The sequence below is a fragment of the Leucoraja erinacea genome, chromosome 15, assembly GCF_028641065.1.
Source record: "Leucoraja erinacea ecotype New England chromosome 15, Leri_hhj_1, whole genome shotgun sequence".
Taxonomy (NCBI): Eukaryota; Metazoa; Chordata; class Chondrichthyes; order Rajiformes; family Rajidae; genus Leucoraja; species Leucoraja erinaceus.
This window is the reverse complement of record NC_073391.1, coordinates 39,333,496-39,358,102: the sequence shown is the minus strand read 5'-3', so window position 1 is coordinate 39,358,102 and position 24,607 is coordinate 39,333,496. Positions and strand designations below refer to the sequence as shown.

The window sequence follows — 24,607 nt, the reverse complement described above, 5'->3', positions numbered from 1 at the left end:
AAAAATATTTAATTAACTGTGAAGTACTTTAAGAATTCTTGATACCATGAATGGCACCAGTTCACCAGAGTATGTTTCTCATTTATCCCAATAAAAGTTTAGCATCTAGAGAACTCTTAAGTGAGTATCATTGTTGATATGTTGTACATCTATCTAAAACTTTTATTCACTTTTTAACTTCATCTGCAAGCCAACTCCCCTCACCCCCTTTTTTTGACCAGCAATTTGGAGAGTGTATGGTTTCAGCTTTCTAGTTGCTATTAACTAGCAGTCTCAATTTCGCTAGTTGAGTATTGAAAAGATTAGGAATCTATTCTTGGAGATCTAGCATTGCCTTACAGCGCTTGCAGCGCCAGAGACCCAGGTTCGAACCTGACTACGGGTGATGTCTGTACGGAGTTTGTACTTTCTCCCCGTGACCGCGTGGGTTTTCTCCGAAATCATTGGTTTCCTCCCTCACTCCAAAGACGTACAGGTTTGCAAGTTAATTGGCTTTGTGTGTGTGAGTAAATTGTCCCTAGTGTGTGGAGGATGGTGTTAATGTGAGGGGATCGCTGGTCGGTGTGGACTCGGTGGACCGAAGGGCCCGCTTCTGCGCTGTATCGTTAAACTAAACTAAACTAAATGGTCTGACTGCCGGTAGAGACTGGGTGGGCCAAATAACCTCCAACTGTGTCAACTGAGAGAAAATACGTGAAAACGAAAACAGTTCCCGGAAATGTTCCAGGATATTGGACGCTTGACGTGTGCCATGTTGGAATAGTGGATCTAACCCCATAAAACTAACTTTAATTAGGTTTGGTCTGTTCCGTGATATTGGAACAGTGTGCAAAATGGTGATGAATTCTTGATACGATATCTATGTACTTAACCATTTGATAATGCTGTGCACCAGGGTTGTCTCCCCCTTGTGTTGATGTTTGACATGAAGGAAGACATTGAAGTGGAACCACAGAGGATCACTCAGCTAATGGAGCAGTTGGACGTCTTCATTAGCATCAAGCCAAAACCCAAACAGCCAAGCAAGGTATGCAATATGGATGAGTTCTTCTTCTTACTGAGTTTTGTGTATATCTTTCTCTCTTCTCATCTAACATTTAAACAAGCGAGCATAAGATGGGAGACCAAGAACAAATGTTCAAATGCATGGAAAGGATGTGGGAGCAGGAGCAGACCACGTTGTGTCTTGATTCAGTTCCCTCATTCAATTGGATTTTCAGTCTGACCTCTATGAGGAATGTTTCTTGCCATTGGCTCTGAATGGCCTCACCTGGTAATGACTCATATCCCATTGCTCTGGAAACCCAATGGTTCAATTCAATGGCACTTTATTGTGTATCTGGATTCAGTACTATTCTCAGTTCATAAGGTTATAAGTAATAAGAGCAGAAGTAGGCCATTCGGCCCATCAAGTCTATTCCACCATTCAATCATGGCTGATCCATCTCTCCCTCCTAATCCCATTCTCCTGCCTTCTCCCCATAATCACTGACACCCGTACTAATCATACAATTCAGTAAACTCATGCTATATTTACATAAGGAATTTCATAAATCCCATCCCTCTTGCTTTTCCAAAGACACATTAGCTAACGGTGCATAGGCTTTGAAGGGAGAAAAACATATTGGTCTAACTGAGACGGATCCATGTTTATAGCTTTAACAAAAAATATAGGTATCTGAGATGCTTATCTAATATGTATCCAGGTGATTATGTATAGTGATACTTGTACTGAACTGCACATAAAAATGAATTTAACTGTACCTTGCTACATGTTCCATTTAAAGTGCTATACTCTACTATATTATACTATACTATACTATACTATACAGAAAACCAGTTAAGTTACTCACAATGCAGGATGTTGTTGGATTTAGTCTAGTAGGTGGAACTAAATTGATAAAAAATGCAACTGCTGGAAATCCCAAACCAAATGGGATTTAGTCTCTGTTCTGATGGAGGGCACTTGACCTGAAACCGACTCATTTCTACCCCCACAGCTGCTGCCTGACCTCAGTGCATCTGTCATCTTCAGTTTTGGGGTGAAATGAATTACTGAAAGGTTACTTTAGCCTTTTACCCAGATGATCTTGACCACAAACCATGTAGACCACAAATCCCAAACCATGTGATAACTGAAAAATCTGTAGTATTGGATTTCTTTAATGTGAAAATATATGGTTATATGGTTATAAAATGATTTTAACTTTAACGACTGCTGATAACAATTGAGCCAATTCCGTGATTTCATCTTGAGTTGAGGACGGTTTAATCTACATCAGTGAATTAAACCAAGAATTTGAGAGAAAGATTTTGCATTAGGGACAAATATTTCCAGTGTTTGTTGTTTAAATCACACAGGAAATTCAATCCAGTGTTTATATCCAAGTAGCTCTGATGTAATACCAGCCAAATCAGTATTGATTTCTACACATGCTGCCCACAGCATTAACAGCACAGAATGAGGTCGTTCAGCCCATCATGTTTGCCACATCACCCAAACCTACCCTGTCTTGTCCGTGCCATACTCCACAGCTTCCTCAGCTTTCAATATTTATCACCATCATCTTAGGACTTGCAGCGCCAGAGACCCGGGTTCGATCCCGACTATGGGTGCTATCTGTACGGAGTTTGTACGTTCTCCCCGTGACCTGCATGGAGTTTCTCTGAGATCTTCGGTTTCCTCCCACACTCCAAAGACGTACAGGTTTGTAGGTTAATTGGCTTGGTATAAGTGTATAATTGTCCCTAGTGTGTGTTAATGTACGGGGATAGTTGGTCGGTGCGGACTCGGTGGGCCGAAGGGCCTGGTAGTCCTCTAAAACTAAACTAAACTAACCTAAATATTTTATTCCCTCAAAAACACGGTGGTTTGTGCGTCATCTAATTCCCACGGCAGGGTTGACATCCACTAGTCATTTTCAGAGAGGTTTCCAGACTCAAGTCACTTTTGCTGGCTTCTTTTATACTTTGTTCCCAATTCCTAACAGCATGCAGATTAAAACAGACTTTAAATCACAAAAACAAATCAAAACTTGCTTAGAGCCCGAACTGATTTTGCGATGGGGGACGTGTTCAGGAGCGTGCAGGATTGGCAAGGACGCGTACTAACATAAAAAATCCCACATGTGAGGTTTCGATGCCCCGTAACATTAGGAATGCCTGGCTCCGAAAACCGGATACATTTATCTTCCTGCTTGAGCTGTGCTTCTTTTCTTGACACCTCTTCCCAAAGGATTGCAGAGCAGGAAATGCTGGATAGCTGTGACTTCAGGCAGCTCTCGACGTGGTATGCTCCTTCTCAAACTGCCTTGTAAGAAAAGTGATGGTGAGCTTGGCTGATAAGCTCTTCCTGCATCACCACAGGCCACATCTGGTCGCTCGGTGGAACATAATCTGATGAGGAAATAAATTTTCCAGGTGTTGTGACGCGTTTCTGACAAATACTTGTACGGCGCTCAGATCGTTGCCTCCAATCGGTCTTGACCTCAAAATGTAGGCTAGCCGGTGCTGCCCCTACTAGGATAACAATTAGGAATTGTTCTTACAAGCACATTGTTCCCATTCCACTTCTAAATTTAATCCGCAGAAATAGTCAAAAAGGCCCTGCATTCTAGAGTTTAGGGGCAGCACAGTGGCACAGCTGGTAGAGGTGGTGCCTCACAGCGCCGGAGATCCGGGCTCAATGCTGACCTCGGGTGCTGTCCGCGGGAAGTTTGCACGTTCTCCCCCGTGACCACCTGGGTTTCCTCCAGGTCGGCTCCGGTTTCCTCCCACACCCCAAAGACGTGCGGATCTGTAGGTTAATTCGCCTCTGTAACTTTCCCCCTAATGTGTCAGGAGTGGATGAGAAAGTGGGATAACAGAACTCATGTGAACGGGTGGTCGGAGTGGGGCTGAAGGGCCCGTTACTGAGCCGTGTCTCTAAACTAAACCAAACCTCCCAACTTGGTGGTGCCTGCCATGATCCTAAAGTCCAAAGCCTTTGCTCTTCAGGTTGTCAGTATACTGTAAGGAATGGATCGTCTGGGCCTATATTCACTGGAATTTAGAAAGATGAGCGAGGATCAGGCTAGAAGCAAGGAAAAATGTTCCCGATGTTGGGGAGTCCAGAACCAGGGGCCACAGTTTAAGAATAAGGGGTAGGCCATTTAGGACTGAGATGAGGAAAAACGTTTTCACCCATTTGAGAGAATTGTGAATCTGTAGAATTCTCAGCCACAGAAGGCAGTGGAGGCCAATTCATTGGATATATTCAAGAGAGTTAGATATAGCTCTTAGGGCCAACGGAATGAAGGGATATGGGGAGAAAGCAGGAACAGGGTACTGATTTTGGATGATCAGCCATGATCATATTGAATGGCGGTGCTGGCTCAAAGGGCCGAATGGCCTACTCCTGCACCTATTTTCTATATTTCTATGAAGCAGATATCTGTATCGAATCCTCTGCCCCTCTTCCCAAAATGCATTTCACGTTCTCATTTGGTCCGGCTACGAACTAAAATTCATGCCTACCACTTTGTATCATCAAATGGTTTCCAGGTAGTGGTTTCTTTGCGCGTATTCACGAGACGTTATAAGTCTAGGATGGCGATGTACGGAAGGTGTGAGAACTAAAAAAATGATCTCTTCTTTCCTCTTGTTAGTCAGTGATTGTGAAAAGCGTGGAAAGAAATGCTGTAAATATGTACGAAGCAAGAAAATGTCTGCTGGGGTTGCAAAATAGCGGTGTTGCCTTGACAACGACACCGCCGGCAATCACCTGTCCCATCGGACTCTCCTGCCATGGGCTCGATATCCTGGCCTCTGCTGGACTTGGCCTGGCTGGTTTAGGTAGGATGGTGTTTTTGCAAATTTTGTCAACTTAAAAATGTCAAAAAAAGGTTAAAGTGGCACCTGTTTGGAGTTTGCACGTTTGTCCCATGACCGCATGTCTGCACGCACTATCGGTACTCTAGCACAAGCATTCTCTTGCATGCTGGCGACGGCTTCCTCACACATGGGCTCTCTGACATTGCCACACGTGCCCAGACCGACACGGAAACTGCCAGTGGTCTGGGGCAAGCCAAGGAACTGCAGAACACAAGCGGTTTGCGTTACTCCATATTTGTGCATTTGAAGCTCGTAGGTCAGAACTCCATGAGGTTTGAGAAAGCATTTCAGTGCCTGCCAGACACAGGTCTCTGGCGCTGTGAGGCAGCAACTCTACTGCTGGGCCAACTCTACTGCTGGGCCCTATCTCCCCAACACTGGGGAAGCTTCATCTCGACTGCTCCGGAATTGGGAGAGTATCCGAGTGGTTTTAGAAATGTTCCAATGATTTTTTTTATTTTAATGTTCACTGGAAGAATTACAAGTCGGCAGTAGAGTTGCTGCCTCACAGCGGCAGGGACCCGGGTTCGATCCTGACTACGGGTGCTGTCTATATGGAGTTTGTACGTTCTCCCTGTGACCGCGTGGGTTTTCTCCGGGTGCTGCAGTTTCCTCCCACACTACAAAGACGTGCAGGTTTGTAGATTAATTGGCATCTGCAAATTTGTAAATTGTCCCGAGTGTGTAGGATAGTGCTAGTATACAGGGTGATTGTTGGTCGGCACGGACTGGGTGGGCTGAAGGGCCTGTTTCTACGCTGTACCTCTAAACTCGACAGTCTATGGTAAAGACACTTTGATAAAGAGTTACTCCAGTTTGAGAGAGAGTGATCCGGTGCTGGTTTTTGAATCAGCAGAAGAAAAACTACATACTGCCAAAATGTGCTGCTGTAGTTGAGGTGTAAGTTCAACAACTGTGCAGTGGGATTTCTGGAAAATAAACCATGAAGCTTGGAAAACAGTTCCATTTCCACTTGCTGAGCTGTACCCATCCATTTCTCTCGGGTGTCAAAAGGACTACCATTTCACAGCAAGGCCTGTGGTAATAAAAGCTTAAATACCTCCATATGGCTGCAAAGGATTGTGGACTTTGCCCAGAGTTTAATTTGAAAATATAAACTGTGAGGATGAGGCAAAAGGCAGTGTTTTGTCTGTGTAAGTTGTCCAAAAATATGACTCTAAATGTGGATTTGTTTCATCTCAAGGCCCAGATGATGTCCCGGTTCAGGAGCTATGGCCTGTGACAGAGTTATGCCCCTGTCCCACTTGGGAAACCTGAACGGAAACCTCTGGAGACTTTGCGCCCCACCCAAGGTTTCTGTGCGGTTCCCGGAGGTTGCAGGTGGTTGCCGGAGGTTGCAGGTAGTGGAAGCAGGTAGGGAGACTGCCAAAAACCTCCGGGAACCGCGCAGAAACCTTGGGTGGGGCGCAAAGTCTCCAGACGTTTCCGTTCAGGTTTCCTAAGTGGGACAGGGGCATTTGGGAAAGGCAACACTGTGACAGCGTAGGGCAGCACGGCAGCGTAGAGCTACTGCCTTACAGCGCTGGAGACCCGGGTTTGATCCTAACAACAGGTGCTGTCTGTACCGAGTTTGTACATTCTCCCCGTGACCTGTGTGGGTTTTCTACGAGATCTTCAGCTTCCTCACACATTCCAAAGACGTACGGGTTTGCAGGTTAATTGGCTCGGTGCAAATTGTCGCAAGGGTGTGTGGGATAGCGTTAATGGGGGGGGATTGCAGGTCGGCGCAGACTCGGTGGGCCGAAGGGCCTGTTTCCACACTGTATCTCTAAACTAAACTAAATGGGGTGGTTGTATCGTGTAGAAACAAGGAACCGCAGATGCTGGTTGACAAAAAAAGACACAAAGTGCTGGAGTAACTCTCCCAGGCCAGGCAGCATCTCTGGAGGTTGTATTGCAATTGTACAGGGTGCTGGTGAGGCCTCGCCTAAAATATTGTGTAGAGTTTTGATCCTCTTATCAAAGGACATTAGCAACAATGGCGGTTGACTTGACTTGACTAATACAAAGGAGATTCACCAAGCTCACTCCAGGGATGAAAGGTTGTTCTATCCAGAGAGACTGAATAGTTTTATATTCCTTGGTGTTTGGAAGATTAGGAGGCGACCTGATTCAAATATGCGCGATCTTAAGGAGCAAAAAATAAACTGCTGGAGGAATTCAGTGGATCAAGCGATGTCTGTGGAGGGAGAGGGATGGTGGACATTTTGGGCTGAGACTCTGCGCATCATGACTGAGAGTGTAAGGGGAGAGCTGAGTGCGAGGGGTGAGGCGGGGGCTGGCAGGAGAGAGGTGGAACCAGCTGTGATTTACTCTGAAGTACATCACCAATCCATATGCATCAGGGCTGCACGGTGGCGCAGCGACAGAGTTGCTGCCGGACAGTGCCAATGATCCCGGTACGATCATGACCACCGCCGCTGTCTGTACGGTGTTTGTACGTTTTCCCCGTGGGTTTTCTCAGAGATTTTCAGTTTCCTTCCACATTCCAAAGAAGTACAGGTTTGTAGGTTAACTGGCTTGGTAAAATTATTAAAATATTATCCCTAGTGTGTGTCGGATAGTGTTAGGACGCAGGGATCGCCGGTCGGCCCAGACTCGATGGGCTGAAGGGCCTGTTTTCGTACTGTATCTCTAACCTAAACCAAACTAAACTTTGGAGATGTTGCTTGGCCCACTGAGTTACTCCAGCACTTTTGTCTTTCTTTTTACAAACCAGCATCTACAGTTCCTTGAGTCTTTATGATCAAAGTGGTGGAGGCAGGTTCATTGGTATCATTTAAAAATAAATTGGATAGGCATATGGATGAGAAGGGAATGGAGGGTTATGGTATGAGTGCAGGCAGGTGGGACTAAGGGGAAAAAAAAATTTGTTCGGCATGGACTTGTAGGGCCGAGATGGCCTGTTTCCGTGCTGTAATTGTTATATGGTTATATTATATGGTTATAACAGTGGAGGAGGCCTGAAGTCTAAAGGGCCTGTCCCACTGTACGAGGTAATTCAAGAGTTCTCCCGAGTTTTCCCCTGATGTGAACTCGGAGAATGTCTGTAGTGGGTCCGTAGGAGTTCATGGATGTCTCGTAGCGGCTCGTACAAGTAACGGTAGGCACTCGGGAAATCCGGTAAACTCGTGACGTTTTTTCAACTGTGAAAAATGTCCACGAGTAAAATAAACTTGTGTTGAAAAAAATTGTTACTTTTTATTCGTACGAGCCGCTACGAGACATCCACGAACTCCTACGGACCCGCTACGGACATTCTCCAAGTTCAATTCAGGGCAAAAGTCAGGAGAACTCTTGAATTACCTCGTACAGTGGGACATGCCCTTTACTCCAGCTTGCATTCTTGCATTCTTGCACTCCTTTTTATGTTCTTGCATTCTCATTTCAAAACGGAGAGGTTATGTGCTGGGGGAGTGTATAGGTCTGGGAGGTTTAGTTTAGTTTAGAGATACAACGAGAAAACAGGCCCTTTGGCCCACCGACCAGCGATCCCTGCACATTAACACTACCTGTAATTCTTTGGAATGTGGGAGGAAACTGAAGACCTCAAAGAAAACCCATGGAGGTCACGGGGAGAACATAGACAGCTCCGTAAAGACAGCACCCGTAGTCAAACCTGGATCGAACCTGGCTCTCTGGCACTTCAGACTGTCTGTAGAAGGGTATCGACCTGAAACATCAACCATTCCTCCTCTCCAGAGATGCTGCCTGTCCTGTTGAGCTACTCCAGCTTTTTGTGCCTATCTTTGGTTTAAACCAGCATCTGCAGTTCCTTCTTACACATAGCCATTAAACTAACGGGTTTGTAGTTTCCCTGCCTTATTAATTCCCACCCCTTATTCAACTGCTTGTAATTATCTTATACAAATTTAGCAGCTATATGTACACCATATGTACGCCAGCAGCTATATGTACAGCAACTTATTTACATTTATACACTAATCAAATATTTACAAAGCCATACAAGAAAGAGAGAAAAAAAGAAAAAAGAAAAGAAAAAACCCTCATATACTATACAGTATCTTAAACATATATACAACATATGCGTCTTATGAGGTTTTCATTCTTTTACTGCTAGATCTTAAAAAGTTCCCAGTCTTCTGGTCCAGCACTGACTATTGCCGTTTTTATGCCATAGTTTTCAATTTAGTTTAGTTTAATGTAGAAATACAGCACGGAAACAGGCCCTTCGGCCCACAGAGTCCGTGCTGACCAGTGATCACCCCGCACACAAACGCTATCCTACACACACTAGGGACAATTTACAATTACCCAAGCCAATTAGCCTACAAACCTGTATGTCTTTGGAGTGTGGGAGGAAACCGGAGCTCCCAAAGAAACCTCACGTTGATCACGGGGAGAACGTGCAAACTCCCCACAGACGGCAGCCGTAGTGAGGATGGAACCCTGGGTCTCTGGGCGTTGTAAGGCAGCAACTCTACCGCTGGGCCACCGTGCCGGCCTTCAATACTATCCTTTGGATGGTAAACCATCGGCAGGGACCGTCCAGTTCCATCAGTTGCAGATGGACACAAAAAGCTGGAGTGGCTCAGCGGGACAGGCGGCATCTCTGAAGTGAAGGAATGGGTGACGTTTCGGGTCGAGAATCTTCTTCAGACTATGACTTGTGAAGGAGAGGCGCACGAAGTATCCTATCCAGCACCGCCTTTGAGTTGTAACCTTGTGAGCAAGTAAAAGGGACATCTTTGCAGTGTTGCTGAGGTTTGCTGTTATTCATTGCACTTTTGCAGGTTTCTCTACGGTGTCTCCCCTCATGATCCCTCCAACAACGCAGGCCACCTTGACCAGCATTTTGCTCTCGGGCTTGCATGGGTATGGCCAGACCCCGCCATCACCTCCCCCCGGTCTGGCACCCATGGATATTCAGATCAGTGCCTTGTCGCCAGAGAACGACAAGACATCAACCTCCTGCATCAATGGCCACGTCAAGGTAAGGGAACGCACCCGTGAAACTTACTGTTCACTTTTTGGCTTGGAATGTTAATAAACATGCAACTTGTGATTGTGTGGCTGCAGAGAGGATAACAAAAGGGATCTTTCCCCCCATACATATACGTTATTCATAAAACTTGCACTCGTAAAAATATTCATAAATATATAACACAGCACATTCCCACTTCAGGCAATTGCAACTCGAGGCTTACAAGCTTTACATGAGAGACACAAGAGACGGCAGATGCTGGAACAAAGAGAAAAAAATAACTTAACAGGTCATCTTTAGTTTAGTTTAGTTTACTTTAGAGACACAGGCCATTCGGCCCTCTGAGCCGACCAGTGATCCCTGTACACTTGGACTATCCTACACACATTAAGGATAATTTACAATTTTACCAAGCCAATTAGCCCACAAACGTGTACGTCTTTGGAGTGTGGGAGGAAACTGGAGCACCTGGAAAAACCCCATGCAGGTCATGGAGAGAACGTACAAACTCCATGCAGACAGCACCTGTGGTCGGGATCGAACCCGGGTCTCTGGCGCCGTAAGGCAGCAGCTCTACCGCAGCGTTATCGTGCGGAGAGACGTTGATCACTTTACACCTCGTGAGCTTTCTTTGAACTGATGTAGCAGAAGGAGCGAAAGGTGGCAGAGAGAATGGTGAGCGGAAGGAACATAGAAAACAAAGAAAATATAGAAAATAGGTGCAGGAGTAGGCCATTTGACCTTCCGAGTCAGCACTGCCATTTAATATGATCATGGTTGATCATCCAAAATCAGAGGCCGCAGCTCTCTGGGACCTTCAACAGCGTGCGGCCCTCTGAAGTCTGACTCCGTGTTGGACCAGCAAGATTTTAGTTCAGCTTATTGTTTAGTTTATTGCCACATGTACCGAGGTACAGTGAGAAGCTTTTGTTGCGTGCTAACCAGTCAGCGGAAGGACTACGATCACAGTTGAGCCACAGATAGAGGGAATAACGTGGAGTGCAAGTGCAATAGAGTCTTGGAGTCATAGAGTGATCCAGTGTGGAAACAGGCCCTTGGGTCCAACTTGCCCATACTGACCAAAACCCCCCAGCTACACTAGTCCCATTGCCTGATAACAGCTGGGAAGAAACTGCCCCTTGAATTTGGAGGAGTGCGTTTTCGCACTTTTGTACCTCTTGTCTGCTGGGAGAGGGGAGAAGAGGGAGTGACCAGGGTGAGACTAGTCCTTGATTATGTTGGTGGCCTTGCTGAGGCAGCCTGAAGTCTAAAAAGAGTCAATGGAAGGGAGATTAGTTATGTGATTGTCTGGACTGTGTCCACAATTCTCTGCAATTTTTTGTGGAGCTGTTCCCAAACCATAAGTTTATGTTTCTAAATGAGTTTATGAATAAGTTTATCGGCTAAGTATTCACATACAAGGAATTTGCCTTGGTGCTCTGCCCGCAAGTGACAACATGACATACAATGACAGTTAGGAATGACAGATAAAACATTAAACATTAATAACAAAACATTATCGATTAAACATGTGAATTAAATAAAATACCAGAGCAAAAGGAGGCTACAAATTTTTATTTTTTTTCCTACTACTCGTGAAAAATAGTGTTTTTATAAGGCTGTGGCAGCTTTGACAGTCCTTGGTCGCCTTCCCGAGGGAAGTTATTCAAACAATGACAGGGTGAGGAATGGTCAGAGATGATCTTGCCCATTAATGGCCCTTGCAGTGTACAGTTAAACAATGGAAGTAAGGTTGCAGCCAATAACCTTCTCTGCTGATTGGACGTAGCCTCCGGATGTCATGCTTGGTTGCTGAGCCAAACCAGACCATGATGGAGAAGGTGAGGACAGACTCTACGATGGCCGTGTAGAATTGGACCATCATTGGCTGTGGCAGATTGTGCTTTCTCAGCTGCCGCAGGAAGTACATCCACTGTTGTGCGTTTTATTACACATGTGTCCTGATTAAACCATCCCAAGAGCACCCAGAGAATGGGCGATCTTCGCACAGACCAGCACCGGAGGTCAGAACTGTACCCAGTTTACTGGAGCTGTGTTTCTTCAGCTTCATTAGCTGTTCCACTATGATGTCTTCCATCACCATAGCTTTGTTCATATGATGAGCGGTTGATGGCACTGGGCCTGCACTCGCTGAAGTTTAGAAGAATGAGGGGGGACCTCATTGAAACGTACAGAATAGTGAAAGACTGCGGAGAGGATATTCCCACTAGTGGGAGAGTCTGGGACCAGAGGTCATAGCCTCAGAATTAAAGGACGTTCTTTTAGGAAGGAAATGAGGAGAAATTTATTTAGTCAGAGCTCAGAGGGTGGTGAATCTGTGGAATTCTTTGCCACAGAAGGCTGTAAAGACCAAGTCAGTGGATATTTTTAAGGCAGAGTTAGATTGAATTGAATTGAATTGAATTGAATTCCTTTATTGTCATTCAGACCTTACGGTCTGATCGAAATTTCGTGCCTGCAGTCATACATACAATAATACAATAATAAACAACAATAAACACAAATTAACATCCACCACAGTGAGTCCTCCAAGCACCTCCTCACTGTGGTGGAGGCAAAAATCTTAGGGCTGCAGTCTCTTCCCTCGTCTTCTCCCTCTGCGCTGAGGCGATTCCCCACCGGGCGATGGCACAAACAGTCCCGCGGCTCACCGAACCCCGCAAACGGGCCGGCTCAAACACCGCGGCCCGGGGTGGTCGAAGCTGCCGCCCTCCAGTCCAGCGGACGCAGCCGCTGGCTCGCGGCTGAACCCCGGACTCAGGTCACTGCTGCCAGAACGCCATCCCAGCCACCGGAGCACCGTTCCAGCCCCTAGCCGGATCGCCCTCACGTGAGTGCCGTTCCTCCCTCGAGCTGGGCCGCTCCGACGGGAGCACCACAGCCCCTCACGGGAGAGTCTCAGCCCCTCGCCAGGCCGCCCTCACGGGAGCATCACAGCCCCTCACGGGAGCGCCGTTCCAGCCCCGAGCCGGACCGCCCTCACGGGAGCGAGCCCAGGGTGAGTCCTGACTGGCTGCCTCCAGAGTCTCGAGGTCGCCAGCTCCGCCATTAGGCCTCAGCGCAGACGGAGGCAGAGAAGGGGGATACGACAAAAAAGTTGCATTCCCCCGAAGGGAGAGACAGCAAGCCCCGTTTCAACCCCCCCACCCCACATAAACAACCTAAAAACCAAAAACTTAACTAGACAAAACGAAAAAAAACAACACAAAAAAGTAAAGACAAACGGACTGCAGGCGAGCCGCAGCCGTTCACCAGCGCCGCCACTTCCGGATATGTCCGGATAGATTCTTGATTAGTGCTGGTGTCAAAGTTTATGGGGAGAAGGCAGGAGAATGGGATCCGGAGGGAGAGATAGATCAGCCATGATTGAATGGCGGAGTAGACTTGCTGGGCCGAATGGCCTAATTCTGCTCCTATCACTTATCATCTTATGATCTTATGAGGCAAAATATTTTTAACGCAGGAACAGTTGTAAATGTGGAACACTACTGGTTGTCTGCACTGAATTAGCCCTGATATAAATCAGGCTCCACGCACCATGCATAGGAAGATACCTGCAGTATTTTTGTCACCTGGTGTGAAAAACTGATCGAGGATTTAACACATTTTGTTTTCACAGCAATCCAGTGCTATTTACACTAGGATTTCAACGCCGTGTCTAGCTGACAAAGTGTTGAGTAATAACCACTCTGACGTACCTCGAGAGAGTTCGATTAATGCCCAAGAGCAGATGTCCAGCAAGTCCAACTCTACGGAAGGTAAGCTACTTGTAGAGATAGTGGGTTTACTGAGAACTAGAGTGTGTCCAGTGGGGCCATGATGTCCTGGTGCTCGTTCAAATCGGTCCGGTGCTTCTTCGACAAGATGTAAACATTCCCACCATTTCCATTTTCTTTCTGTGGGGATTGTGCAGGGTTTGCCACTAATTGGGGCGATGTTTGTAGCCCAATATACAGGAGAGGCAATGTATAGGGCGGCATGATGGCGCAGTGGTAGAGTTGCTGCCTTACAGCGCCAGAGAACCCGATTCGATCCACATCATGGGTGCTGTCTGCACGAAGTTTGCATATTCTCTCAGTTGCCTGCTTGAGTTTTCACCGAGATCTATTGTTTCCACCCACACTCCAAAGACACACAGGTTTGCAGGCTAATTGACTTGGTGTAATTGTAAATTGTCCCTTGATGTGTGTGTAGGATAAGTGTGAGTGTGCAGGGATCGCTGGTCGGCACAGACCTGGTGGGATGAAGGGCCTGTATCTGTGCTGTATCTTTAAGCTCTAAACTAAACTTTAAAGCTGTGAAGGATGGGGCGCGTTGGACTGAGTCAGTTGAAACAGGTGTGAGCTTTCTTGTTGCAGAGCATCGAGGGTTTTACGCAACCCAAGCTTACAGCACCTTGGCAAGACACATTTTATGTTATGTGATGTTTTTCAGGATTTATATATCTCTTCACGTTTTGTATAAGTTAATTGTAAATTTGTGTTCAATTAATGCTACAAGTTTGGAGTTACCATATTTTGGTAGTAGGAATAAATGCATAGACTCATTTCTAAATGGGGAGAGAATCCATAAATCGCTGCACAGGGACTTTGGAGTCCTGGTGCAGAATTCCCAAAACGTTCATCTGCAAGTCAAATCGGTAGCAAAGAAATCAAACTCAATGCAAACAATTATTTCAAAAGGGCTTGTACACAAAAACAGGGATGTAATGCTGAGGCTCTATCAGGCGCTGGTAAGGCCGCATTTGGAATATTGTGAGCAATTTTGGGCACCATATCTGAGGAAGGATGTGCTGGCTGGAGAGGGTCCAGGGGAGGTTTCCAAGAATGATCCCAGGAATGAATGGGTTAACCTATGATGAACGTTTGTCGGCACTGGACCTGTATTCGCTGGAGTTCAGAAGAATAAGGGGGGGGGGACCTCATTGAAACTTACATAACAGTGAAAGGCTTGGATAGAGTGGATGTGGAGAGGATTATTTTTCCATTAGTGGGAGAGTCTAGGACTAGAGGACATAGCCTCAGAATTAAAGGACATACTTTCAGGAAGGAGATGAGGAGAAATTTATTTAGTCAGAGGGTGGTGAATCTGTGGAATTATTTGCCTTTTTTGTCTACCTAAGAATTTAGGTGGGGCTCCTCCAGGAATGTCACCAGTCCCAGCCAGATACAAGCCGTGTTCACCCAGTGAGCAGTCTCAGGTACAGACATACCACAGAGTAGATGCAGCTGAGGCTGGAAGCTGTAAACCAGGATGTGAGCAGGCTGGGAGATGTCCATCGGTTGGAGCTCCCTTACTTTCTGTCACGATGCTGCCAAAATCAACCAAAAGCAATCTGTTAACATAAGTTTTAAATTCCCAGTTGCGATTGTGTGGTACTTGGATTCTAACACAAACATAAGCGGACTAGAGGATGATGATGTGGTTTTCCGATACCAAGTTTGGACTTTAACATCCCCTTCCAGATCCTTTGACAGTCGCCACACTTCTGCTTGTGTAAAGGGCCTGTCCCACGCGCAAGCGACTGCATGCGGCAAGCGCGACCTAACGTGGTTGCTTGAGCCGTACGGCCTCGCGGGGCCGGTCCCACTTCGATCGCCGGAGTCGTATGGAGCTGTGCGGGGCTCCGAAAAACTGACATTGTACAAAGATTCCGCGCGGCAACGGCTTGCCGGCCCGCAGCCACATTGAGGCCGTACGCGCCGCCCCGATGGGCGTACGCACTACGCACCGTCTTGATGCCCTATGCAGCGTCTTGATGGCGTACGCCTTCGCTCGAACTTCACTCGACCTCCGCGCGGTTCCCGCTTCCGGTTTGGTCGCGCTCGCCGCATTCAGTCGCATGCTCGTGGGACAGGCCCTTAACTAATCGGTTGACCTTTAACGATGGCCCGAACGAAATCTCCGATGTCCTCCTCATGTGGGACAATAGGATGGATTAAGCAGGTCTTGCCTCTCACAGTCGCATTTATCTTCTACACCCGCACAGTTCCTGACGTTGCTGCTGCGACCATCCCAAATGCAGCAACGGAAGGGAGTAAAAACCATTTCCGGCCAAATGCACACTCCTGATGCCCTTCTGCTGCCCAAGGACCTGTCCACTGCTTCCAAACATATCTCTGTTGAACATTTGGAAACAGTCTTGTTTAGATTAGAGATTCAGCGCGGAAACAGGCCCTTCGGCCCACCGAGTCCAGGCCCACAAGCGATCCCCGCACACTATCACTATCCTACATACTAGGGGCAATTTACATTTATACCAAGCCAATTAACATACAAATGTGTACGTCTTTGGAGTGTAGGGGGAAACCGGAGCACCTGGAGAAAACCCAAGCTGGTCACGGGGAGAACGTACAAACTCTGTACAGACAAGCATCCTTAGTCAGGATTGAACCCGGGACTCTGGCGCTGGAGCCAAAGAGGCACAGGTTTGTAGGTGTATTAGCTTGGTAAAATTGTAAAAGTGTCAACAGGATAATGCAAATGCACAGGGATCAGTGGGGCAGAGAGGCCTGTTTCCGTGCCATATCTCGAAACTAAACTAAACTAAGTTAAATTAAACTTTAGCTTTTCACCTTGCCGGTTGGTTTTACAGGTTCCAACGATGCCTTTGTGGAAGTGGGCATGCCGAGAAGCCCCTCGCACTCTGCCAACAGCAATGAACTCAAGCAGATGCTGAACGGCCCCTCCAACTGCGTGGCAAAACGACAGGCTCTGGAGCTGTTGCAGGGCACCAAGAACAGCCATCGACAGTGAGTAAACGGAAGGGCTCGGAGAGGTATAGATAGTGGATGTACAAAGGCAACTGAAGGATCATGATGCGCAGAGCAGTGTGCCATCTGCGAGCATTTATATCAAGAGGACTGGAATACACAAAACAGAGATGTAATGCCGAGACTATAAGGCGCTGGTCAGGCTGCATTTGGAGTACTGTGAGCAAATTTGTGCCCCATATCTGAGGAAGGATGTGCTGGCTCTGAAGAGGGTTTACAAGAATGATCCCAGGAATGAGTGGGTTAGCACATGATGAGCGTTTGACAGAACTGGGCCTCTACTCACTTGGCGTTTAGAAGGTTGAGGGGGGACCTCGTTGAAACTTACAGAATAATGAAAGGCATAGATAGAGTGGATGTGGAAAGGATGTTTCCACTGGTGGGAGAATCTAGAGAAGCTCAGAATTAAAGGGAGCTCTTTTAGAAAGGAGGTGAGGGCAGTCAGAGGGCAGTTAATCTGTGGAACTCATTGCCATGGACGGCTGTGTAGGGCAAATTAGTTGTATATTTTTAAGACAGAGATAGACAAATTCTTGATTGGAACGGGTGTCAAGGATTATGGGGAGAAGGCAGGTAAATGGGATTAGGAGGCAGAGATCAGCCATAATTGAATGGCGGAGTGGACTTGATGGGCCGAATGGCCTAATTCTACTCCTATAACTTGTGAACATGTGAGAGCTAACACTACAGACACCGTGGAGGGGAACAAACTGCACTGTTGGACATAAATGTTATTTCAAATATGGAAACAAAGAACTGCAGATGCTGGCTAATACACAAAAGAACACAAAGTGTTGGAGTAACTCAGCAGGTCAGGCAGCACCTCTGGAGAACATGGATAGGTGACATTTCCGGTCAAGATCTTTCTTCAGAACTTTTAGATACCTAGATAATAGATGTGATATTTAAAACACATTATTCAAAATTAAAAAGACCTTGAATTGTGTGGATAGCAGCAAGAAGCTTTTCACTGTTTCTTGGTACACGCGACAACAAGCAAAACTGGACTGAGGTGTATAGAGGTGTATAGGCCTTATAGAGGTGTATAAAATCATGAGAGGAATATATCAGGTAGATACACATACTGTAGCTTCATGCCCAGAGTAGGGGGAATTGGGAAACAGAGGACATAGGTTTAAGGTGAGGGTGGAAAGATTTAATAGGAATCTGAGGGGTAACCTTTTCACACAAAGGGTGCTGGGTGTATGGAACCGAGCTGCCAGAGGAGGCAGTTGAGGCAAATGCTATCGCAATGTTTAAGAAACATTTGGACAGGTACATGGATAGGACAGGTTTAGAGGGATATCGGCCAAATGCGGGCAGGTGGGACTGGTGTAAATTTGACATGCTGCCTATTGTGGGCAAGTGGGGCCGAAGGGCCTGTTTCCATGCTGTAACACTCTATGACTCTGCCTCACCAAACCTGACTGTCGGTTTTGTGTTGCAGCACTTCGGACAGAATGCTTTCCGACTCCGATTCCAGTGCCACGGAGGGCACTGCCACAGACAAGCGGGCCCCTGGGAGCGAGCGGGCAGCGGAAAGAGCTGCTGCCCAACAGAACTCGGAGCGACTGAGACTTGCCCCTCAGTCAGCCTACGCCAACGTCCAGGTACGATCGTGTGCGCCCTCGAGCTCGGGGTGTGAGATTAACTAAATGTTACAAAGCTGCAATAGACCGATCTGATTGACCAATTCTTGATTAGTACGGGTGTCAGGCGTTACAGGGAGAAGGCAGGAGCAGGGCCGAATTTACTTATAAGCCAGACAAGCTTAAGCTTAGGGCCTCAAGGTCTAGGGGGGCCTCCGGCCAAGGCAGGACACCTACCGTTCAACTCTGGGTGGGCCCCTCTCTCTATCTCTCTCTCTCCATCTCCCCCCGCTATCCGTGTCCGGGCTGCCGGGCTCCGCTCACTCCTCATCCGCCGGCACGGCAGGCCGCCTTGCACATTCAGATTCAGATTCAGATTCAATTTCAGATTCAATTTTAATTGTCATTGTCAGTGTACAGTACAGAGACAACGAAATGCATTGCACATCCTTGAAGAGCGACATAGCAAACGATTTGAATAAAAAAAATAATAAGCACAACCACGAGCGTTGTTTAGTAGAGTGACAGCCGCGGAAAGAAGCTGTTCCTCGACCTGCTGTTCGGCAACGGAGAGACCTGTAGCGCCTCCCGGATGCGCACTGGGGTGAGAGCAGTCCTTGGCGATGCTGAGCGCCCTCCGCAAGCGCTTGCTTTGGACGGCAATGGAGGGGAGCGTGGAACCGGTGATGCGTGGGCAATTTTCACCCCCTCTGCAATGCTTTCGGAGACAGAGCAGTTGAACCATACTGTGATGCAGTGGTAAGATGCTCTCGATGGTGCAGCGTGCGCATTGTTGCGGCCTGCACGTCCTCCCCCTCGCACAAGCGCACAACCACGGCCAGAACATCATCGGCCGCCCTGTGCATGCGCACTGCAACGGCAACTGGGCGGCGCTGGGCACTTTCTCCCTCGCTTTGAATTGTGGGAGATTTGGCCGCCATGGCTGTCCGGTCCCTGTCTCGCCGCCAGCGCTGAAAACCAACGCGGGGGGGGCCTTACAAGTGGAACAGCTTAGGGCCTCTCTTCATCTAAATCCGGCCCTGGGTAGGAGAATGGGGTTAGGAGAGAGAAATGGATCAGCCATGACTGAATGGCGGAGTGGACTCCTTCAACATGAACATATTATACATCAGTGAGGACAATAATATCGTTAGTCATCACTTTACATTTGATTGGTGGAGTGCCTTGTGCAATCCTACCTCTATGGAAGATCGTCACTCATAGTTTTGCCGGTCCAACACTCCAACCTGTTGCAAGACATCACCATCAGACTACTTTAAATTCTGAACACAGCAACACAGCTCACTGGTGGCCTGGAGCATGCAGAGGGCTCCAGCCCAACGTCGAACCGAGTGAGACAAAGGTTTCCGACCCAAAGCATCGCCTATCCATTCCTTCCACAGATGCTGCCTGACCAACTGATGCACTTTGTGTTTTACTCAGCATTCCAACATCTGCAGTTCCTCGTGTCATAGTTATGCCCCTGTCCCACTTAGGAAACCTGAACGGAAACATCTGGAGACTGCGCTCCACCCAAGGTTTCCGTGCGGTTCCCAGAGGTTGCAGGTGGTTGCCGGAGGTTGCAGGTAGTGGAAGCAGGTAGGGAGACTGACAAAAACCTCCAGGAACCGCACGGAAACCTTGGGTGGGGCACAAAGTCTCCAGAGGTTTCCGTTCAGGTTTCCTAAGTGGGACAGGGGCATAAATCTGTTCCCATGTTTTCTTCCAGCTGCCGCCTACTGTAAACCTTTAGTTATCTTGTGCTCATTTGATGCTCTGTTGCCCACTCGTATTGTCATATGATTGAAGCCCTCGTCTGATCTAATTCCAGGGGTAGCCATTGTCCATCACCCCTGAATAACCCTGAATTGTTCTCACCTAGCCCACAGCTAGCGATGGCCTGTTTCTTTTATCATCGTTACTTTTTTTCACATCTTTCATTTATTTGTTCCATGTCTCTCCATATCACCGTCTGTATCTCTCGTTTCCCTTTCCCTTTACTCTCAGTCTGAAGAAGGGTCGCAACCCGAAACGTCACCTATTCCTTCTCTCCAGAGATGCTGCCTCACCCGCTGAGTTACTCCAGCTTTTTGTGTCAACCCCTGAATGCTAACTTACATTGGCTCAGGGCAAACCTTCAGCTTTGATATTCGCTGATATTCTTCTTTGCATCCATCTTCCTGTCTGTATCGCTGCGAAGTTTTAGGAAGGGGACAAAGAGAAATCTCTTAAATCAGGGGGTGGTAAATTTGTGGAATTCTTTGCGTAGAAGGCTGTGGAGGCTAAGTCAGTGGATATTTTTAAGGCAGAGATGGATAGATTCTTGATTAGTGTTAGTGGTTATGGGGAGAAGGAATGGGGTTGGGAGGGAGAGATAAATCAGCCATGATTGAAAGGGCAGCAGAAATGATGGGCCGAATGGCCTAATTCTACTCCTATCACTTATGGCCTTATGACCTGTGCTGAGATAGGTGAGTTCCTTTTAATGTGGATCTCCTTCTTATCCCAAATTGTCTCCACTATTTAGTTGTCTTCTACTGCCATTCTCTCTCTCATCTTTTCCAACTAGCTTCTCCCCTCTTTAAAATACTTCAAAAGCTTAGTCCTTTAAATTGGCCATCTCCTGTGACACATTTTGGTTAATAATATTCCAGTGCACCATTCTAGGACTTTTTTAACCATGTCACAGGTATTAAATAAATGCAAGTTGTTGATTGGGGAAGATTACAGAACATCAAGGTGGTTCTGTTTTCATTCCTATAGAGCATGGTTGATCAATCCTCACACCACCAGCTGGTCAGAGAATCGTACAGCATGGAAATAGACCATTCAGCCCATTGCATCTGTGATATCCCTTGGAAGTACAGTTCAATTAGTTGCACTTTATAAATCCTATATATAGTCCTTCAATTATTTACGTAAAGTAATAGCTCACTTTTATTATGAAAGTTATCAATGAAACTTGCCGGGGTGGTATAGTGGTGCAGCAGTAGAGTTGCTGCCTTCCAGCACCTGAGACCCAGGTTCAATCCTGACTACGGGTGCTGTCTGTACGGAGTTTGTATGTTCTCCCTGTGACTGTGCGGGTTTTCTCCGAGTGCTCCGTTTCCTCCCACAGAAGTACAGATTCAGTAAAATGGTAAATTGCCCCCAGTGTGTAGGATAGTGCTAGTGTACCGGGATCGCTGGTCGGCATGGACACGGTGGGATGCGCTGCATCTCTAAAATCTGGATTCCAAACAGTTTCAATCACTCTTCAGGCAGCACTATCCTGAGAATAACAATTCCATTTTGTGAATAACATCTTTGTCACAACTACTTTCTCTGTTTTAAATCTGCAACTTTTTGTAACTAATCCTCCTAGCCAATGGAAGCAGTTTTCCTTACCTTGTCAAAACTGTTCGCAGCCTTGTAAATCAGCGTTATTAAATCTCCCGTTAACCTACTCCAAGGACATTTCCAGGTTGCTGAGGTCCTGAACAATGTCTGGGTCTTACTCAGCTAATTCCAGGGATAGCTGTTACCCACAGAATTCTTGACAGAGACTTTATACTTGCCTTAATTAAATAAGTTAAGCTTAATAAAATATTAAACACTTGGAACTGTAGATGCTGGAATTGTGTGCAGAACACAAGGCTCTGGAGTAACTCAGCGGGCCAGGCAACGTCTATGGAGGATATGGATAGGCGATGTTTAGGGTCGGGACCTTTCTTCAAATGCCTGACCCGCTGAGTTCCTCCAGCACTTTGTGTTTTGTTCAAGATTCCCCCATCTGCGACTCCTCGTGTCTGCATTGCTCAGAATGAATTGTATTTGTTTATTCTGTCGGAAATCAAAAGGGCAGCCAGATTCTTGGTCTCAGTCATTGTGGCCTGTCTGCATTTAAATGATCCAGTTCACAAGAGATTTGTGATGATGTATTGTTCATCTAGATTATCTGTCATTGTTCCCTGATCAGTTCATTGAACAAGAGCATTAAACTTAAAAAAAAAAGATGGAGCATTCTCAATAGCCCAATAGTAACTTTCAGTAGCCCAACTGTAGAATACTGAAGGTGGACAAAATTGCTGGAGAAACTCAGTGGGTGAGGCAGCATCTATGGAGCAACGTTGAGACCCTTCTTGGATTGGAACGTTATCTAGGTGTGACTTCATTCGCCCTTCCCTGGAACCACCAAACACTCCGGAAAAAATAAAGCACGGGAATTGCAGATGCTGTTGCTGATACCCGTGTTCCCCAGCAACGCTGTCTGACCCGCTGAGTTACTCCGCCACTCTGTGTCTCTTGTTTTATGGTGGAGAAAATGGTGCATTGCAGCAATGTTTCAGCGAGTTGCTCAGTCATTCATTGTTTCTTCTTTTCATTTGCAGGCTTTTGACTACGAAAAGAAGAAGTTGTTGGCAACCAAAGGTATGTGTGGAGCGACGCTCGCCTCTAACCTCTCGCTGTTTGTCAACAGTGATTCCTCGTCCAAACCCTTGTCGGGGGGTTGCTGCCAGCTCGTGCAAAGGATCGCGGGCCTGCCTCTCAAGCGCTGACCATTCATGCTGAGTCTGTTGCCTTTGTTTTTCTGACCATTCATGCTGAATAGTCTTTGTTTTTCCAAAAGAAGGTTTTGTTGCAAAGGCACATTTAAAGCACCCGTTTTTTCCGTTGACTGGTGTGAAGCGAATTCTAATTTGTGCCTCAAATAATTGCTTTTTTTTCCACACTGATCTACAGCTTTGACCAACGGTTTGACAGTAAATGGCCGTGCACATTCCTGAGTTCACGAGTCATATGCCAAGTGAACTGAGAGCAGTGAATCTTGCACGGTGTTTGCGTATAAAACCGTCAGTGGCATTTCAATTAAAGTCCCATCACTTGTTTAGTGTTAGAAAGCCCTGTAAATGGTGGGCGGTGAATCTGTGGAATTTATTGCCACAGACGGCTGTGGAGGCCAAGTCGATGGATATTTTTAGAGCGGAGATTGACGTAGTCTTGGACAGGACGGGTGTCAGGGGTTATGGGGTGAAGGCAGGAGAATGGGGTTGAGAGGGAAAGATAGATCATATAACCATATAACCATTACAGCACGGAAACAGGCCATCTCGACCCTTCTAGTCCGTGCCGAACACCTACTCCCCCCTAGTCCCATATACCTGCGCTCAGACCATAACCCTCCCTTCCCTTCTCACCCCTATAACTACCCAATTTATTTTTCAATGATAAAAAAACAACCTGCCTCCACCACCTTCACTGGAAGCTCATTCCACACAGCTACCACTCTCTGAGTAAAGAAGTTCCCCCTCATGTTACCCCTAAACTTCAGTCCCTTAATTCTCATGTCATGCCCCCTTGTTTGAATCTTCCCTACTCTCAGTGGGAAAAGCTTTTCCACGTCAACTCTGTCTATCCCTCTCATCATTTTAAAAACCTCTATCAAGTCCCCCCTTAACCTTCTGCGCTCCAAAGAATAAAGCCCTAACGTGTTCAACCTTTCTCTGTAACTTAGTTGCTGAAACCCAGGCAACATTCTAGCAAATCTCCTCTGTACTCTCTCTATTTTGTTGACATCCTTCCTATAATTAGGCGACCAAAAATTGTACACCATACTCCAGAATTGGCCTCACCAATGCCTTGTACAATTTTAACATTACATCCCAACTTCTATACTCAATGCTCTGATTTATAAAGGCCAGCACACCAAAAGCTTTCTTTACCACCCTATCTACATGAGATTCCACTTTCAGGGAACTGTGCACAGTTATTCCCAGATCCCTCTGTTCACCTACATTCTTCAATTCCCTACCAGATCAGCCATGATTTAATGGCAGAGTAGACGAGGGCCGAATGGCCTAATTCTGCTCCTATCACTTATGAACATGAACATGAGATGCAAAAGGTGGCAATGGTGTTCCTTCAATTTCTCCTCATGGAAGAATAAGGTCATGTGATAGGAGCAGAATTAGGCCTTTCGGCCCATCAAGTGTACTACGCCATTCAATCACGGCTGATATATCCTCCCCTCCTGCCCCCATTCTCCTACCTTCACCCCATAACCCCCTGATACCCGTACAAATCAAGAATCTATCTATCTCTGCCTTAAAAATAGACACTGAGTTGGCTTCCACAGCCTCCTGTGGCACAGAATTCCACAGATTCGCCAGAAAGTCTAAAGAAATTCCTCCTCATCTCCTTCCTAAAGGAACGTCTTTTAATTCTGAGGCTATGAGCCCTGATCCTAGACTCTCCCATTAGTGGAAACATCCTCGACACATCCGTTCTATTCAAGCCTTTCACTATTCGGTACGTTTCAATGAGGTCCCCCCTCATTCTTCTAAACTCAAGCGGGTACAGGCCCAATGCCTGTACAAGCAAATGTTGCTGAAAGGCAAAATCAAAAC

General features: G+C 46.7%; 1 protein-coding gene across 1 annotated transcript in view; it reads left to right on the top strand.

Annotated features, from left to right (window-relative positions):
• Positions 1–24,607, top strand: part of LOC129704241 (protein bicaudal C homolog 1-like) — a 221,285-nt gene that overhangs the window by 180,197 nt on the left and 16,481 nt on the right. The window contains exons 9-15 of the mRNA XM_055647242.1: positions 896–1,027; positions 4,647–4,833; positions 9,648–9,847; positions 13,479–13,617; positions 16,455–16,611; positions 18,080–18,242; positions 22,592–22,631. Coding sequence (XP_055503217.1) covers positions 896–1,027; positions 4,647–4,833; positions 9,648–9,847; positions 13,479–13,617; positions 16,455–16,611; positions 18,080–18,242; positions 22,592–22,631 — 1,018 coding nt within the window. The remainder of the gene's footprint in view (positions 1–895; positions 1,028–4,646; positions 4,834–9,647; positions 9,848–13,478; positions 13,618–16,454; positions 16,612–18,079; positions 18,243–22,591; positions 22,632–24,607) is intronic.